The sequence below is a fragment of the Pteropus vampyrus genome, unplaced genomic scaffold (genome assembly GCF_000151845.1).
Source record: "Pteropus vampyrus isolate Shadow unplaced genomic scaffold, Pvam_2.0 Scaffold68, whole genome shotgun sequence".
NCBI lineage: Eukaryota > Metazoa > Chordata > Mammalia > Chiroptera > Pteropodidae > Pteropus > Pteropus vampyrus.
In genome coordinates, this window is record NW_011888849.1 from 830368 (window position 1) to 833954 (window position 3587).

Here is a 3587-nt window from a genome sequence, read left to right on the forward strand (position 1 = left end):
ATTTCGGGTGCCCAAGATATTCTGAAACCACTCGTCATCCAAGTCTCTTAGAGTAAGATCCTGTGGTCTAGTCTAATCCTTCCGACTTGCAGTTGGAAAAATTGAGGCTCCAAGAGGAAAAGTCACAACCCCCTTAGACACAGCACTGAGTCTGCGGTCCCTGGGTCTCCAATGCCCTTTCTCCCTGACCCACCCACATGCACCTGCCCGCGGGTTCTGAACCCTTGCTCAGACCTCACTGAATCTGCTAAGCACGATCTCAGCTCCTCGCACTAAGGGTGAGATATCCTGAGAGACTTATTTCTCTGTGTGCCTCTGCTTCCTCATCTGTAAAGTAGGTGGTAAGAGGACCGTCGCACCCAGCGAGAAAGCAGAATTCAATATAATGTGATTAGCTACTCCCGATCCCCGAAGTTCTGGCTGGCTGGCTGTTAAGCCCCCTGTTATTTCATTAACTTTGCAATAAAGAGTCAGTGCACTATACAGACATTTTGGGAACTCCACTTACATCTTTTTGGAGGGTGTTTGTGGGACCTACACTGCAGAGTTGCAGTGAAATATGAGATAAAACTTCACAGCGCTGGGCACAGTGTCTGACACAGCAGTTAAGTGCAACAAATGGCCTATTACTGCTGTTGTTAATCCTCATCCCAGGTTACCGTTTCCTTCGGATCCCCGCCTACCAGCCCGCCCAGGACACCTGCCCGGAGCTCACCTGGTCGGTGCCGGGAAGGCGCTGCGGGACAACGTGGAAGAAGACGCAGAGGGGCAGCGTGGCGAGCGCGGAGTAGCCCCAGATGAGCGCGAGCATTGCCGCCCGCGCCCTCCGCCCCGGGCCTCGCACACCGCGCTGCAGGCGCACGATGCACACCATGCGCTCAAGGCTGACGGCCGCCAGCGTGAAGATGGTGACGCTGCCGCTCAGGCTCATTACGTAGAAGAGCAGGTGGCAGGCGACCGGGCCCAGCATCCAAGCCTCCGTCCAGCGCACAGCCAGCACCAGCGGGATGGCGCTGGTGAAGAGCAGGTCCGCGCAGAATAGGTTGAGCACCAGGCAGGCGGTGGTGCCGCGACGCCGTCGGCGCGCCAGCAGCACCAAGGCGCCCACGTTGCCCAGCAGCGACACCACAAAGATGAGCGCCAGTACGACGGTCTCCACGGCGCTCAGAACCAGCCGGTGGTCGCCCTTGACTTCGGAGAAGAAGGGGAAGCGGGTGCGGTTGGCCTGCTCCAGGCTGCGCGGGAGCCCGGTGCCCGCCGCCTGCGCGCACTCAAGGGACATGCCCGGCGGCCGGCGGCCCGCAGCTGTCTGCAAGAGCGCTCATCTGGGAGGCGACTGAGCGCCAAGGCAGGGAAAGAGGGAGGGAAGTGGTTGCGACATCTCCCCTCTAAACCCCCTCCCGCCAGAGGAGCGCCGGCGCTGGGCGTAGCGAGCTGAACCCGGGGCGCGCGGGAACGAGGAAGTGCCGGGCGACATAGGCTGGAAACACCCGGGCTGGGCGAGAGGCGGTGGCCTAGGCAGAGGCTTCATGCCCTCCAGCAGATTTGGGAGCGCTGAAGGGGTCGGTAAACCCCACCCAGCGTACCCTCGGAACCCTCTCGGGGGGCGGGGGCAGCCTTTTTTCATCCCCCAGTGGCACCTGTTGTGCGGTCTTTAATCTCCAATTTAGTGATTTAAGAGTGTCAGAGCTGGACTTTAGAGATAGTTATAACTTGTGATATTATAATCTTCTTCACCAAAGAAGCCCTATGGGTCTGGAGGTAAATCCTAAAGCACCTTTCAATTGGCCCAGATTTTTTTGGAGGTGGGGAAGGGGTAGGGAGAGAATCTTTGGTTTTATCATTGTTTAATAACATATGACTTTGGGTGGATTGTTTCATCTCTCTGTGCCCCAGGTTTCTTTTTTTTTTAATTATAGAATTTTAATAATAATACCTCTTTGGGTAACTATAGGGATAATATAAAGAGATTAACACAACACTTTTCACACCGTAATTGTCCATGAAGTGTCATCAGTTAGTTATTGTAATTAAAGCGCATGTAAATTTTGAATTTTAAGCAATGATATAAAATGCTGCCCTGTAAAACAAGTGGGCCCCCCCAAAAAACTTGAGTAAACTCGACACCCCAGAAAGACAGACATTCCAAAGCTTTCAGGTACACACACAGGCTGTCAATGTGCTTCAGGCACCACAGTTTTACAAGCAGTGATCAATCCCTTTTCAAACTGAGCCACAGCAAGAGGTGGCTTGTCTAAGGTAGCCCGTGATTAGTAAAAAAAAAAAAAAAGCCAGTTTCCCTGCCCTTGCCCCACATGTTTCCACCACATACCTGCTGTCTGAATTTTTCGTTGCCATCGTTGTAGTAAATTAGGAAGTGAGAGGATGACTGTGGCCACTTCCCTGACTAGCCACCCTCCCACCACCCAAGCCTTCACCCTCTCTCTCCTTTGTCATACTACCAGCCTCTCCTAGTTTCCCATTCTGTTTTGTGATTGTTTTTGTATATTTATGAAGGGTACAGTATGGCAGTCTGAGTGCTCTCTGGGGAGGGGGTGCATTCGTGTGTCTGCTTATCACCGTGTCATGTGGGTCTGAGTTGATGATGTGACCTCTGACCTGAGGGGCAGATTGCTTATCAATGGGAGATGCTCAACTTGAACCTCGACTAAGTTCAAGTTGTAAAACAACCAGTTTCCTACCTGACACAGTTGAAAGAAAGGGCAAGAGGTTGAAATAAAGGGGACTCAGATGGAACCTGGCAGTCGGATTGGGGTCAGGGGACTTGAGCTTTCGTGTGAGGGAAAGGAGAACTGTGCGCATGTGCGAGAGGGACAGAACGAGGGTGGAGGGATTCCATTATCCCAGGCCGACGCGCCATGGGGACAGGAAGAGGTTTCCCCAGCGTGGACAATCAGGACAAGGTCTCTGGACTAGAAGGCCTTCTCCACCGTTACCCTCCAGGGTTCTCCCAATGGCAAAATGGTGGGTGCAGAAATTCCCAAACTTTCTCCTTTCCTCCTCTCCAATTCCTCCTTTCTCCTTTCATGGCACCCCTAGGCCAAAAGAAATACCTAACAGTTCCATTTATTAATCAACTGGGTCCAAATGACTTAAGAAGACTTTATATCCTAACAACTTAGTGGCCATCTGAGAAAACACTGAATATGAATTGAAACACAAAAATTTTGTTTCATTCTTAAATAACCATAGTGACTTTCTAATGGGATGGTGCACCTGTCGAGCTTTACAATTTTGGGGATCAGATTGGGCACTGCTACTCAGGTTTCCTGCTCCACATCAATTCTCATTGTATCTGCTTCTTATCACAACAACTCCTGAAAGCCCAGTTTTGTAAATAATGGGTTTAATGTGAATGACCTAGAGCTAGTCATTCATGTGGAGTCCCATGGATGTTGAGTGGTGTGGTGTTTCCCTGGGCACCAAGCACACCTGAGCACAGTGGTTAAGAACACGAGCTTGGAAACTCATCTGCCTAGATCCAAATCCTGGCTGTACAACTCACTGTATGACCTTGGGCAAGTTACTTCAGCTTCTAGTTCTTTGGTCTTCACATATATAAAAAG

General features: G+C 51.4%; 1 protein-coding gene across 2 annotated transcripts in view; it reads right to left on the bottom strand.

Moving 5' to 3' along the window:
• FFAR4 (free fatty acid receptor 4) overlaps window positions 1-1336 on the bottom strand; it is a 21837-nt gene extending 20501 nt beyond the window's left edge. The window contains exon 1 of one of the 2 annotated variants that reach the window (XM_011361557.2): window positions 716-1336. In XM_011361557.2, coding sequence (XP_011359859.1) covers window positions 716-1282 — 567 coding nt within the window. In that variant the 5' untranslated portion in view covers window positions 1283-1336. The remainder of the gene's footprint in view (window positions 1-715) is intronic. The other variant, XM_023531436.1, reaches the window with a different exon arrangement.
• Between the last annotated feature and the right edge of the window lie 2251 nt (window positions 1337-3587).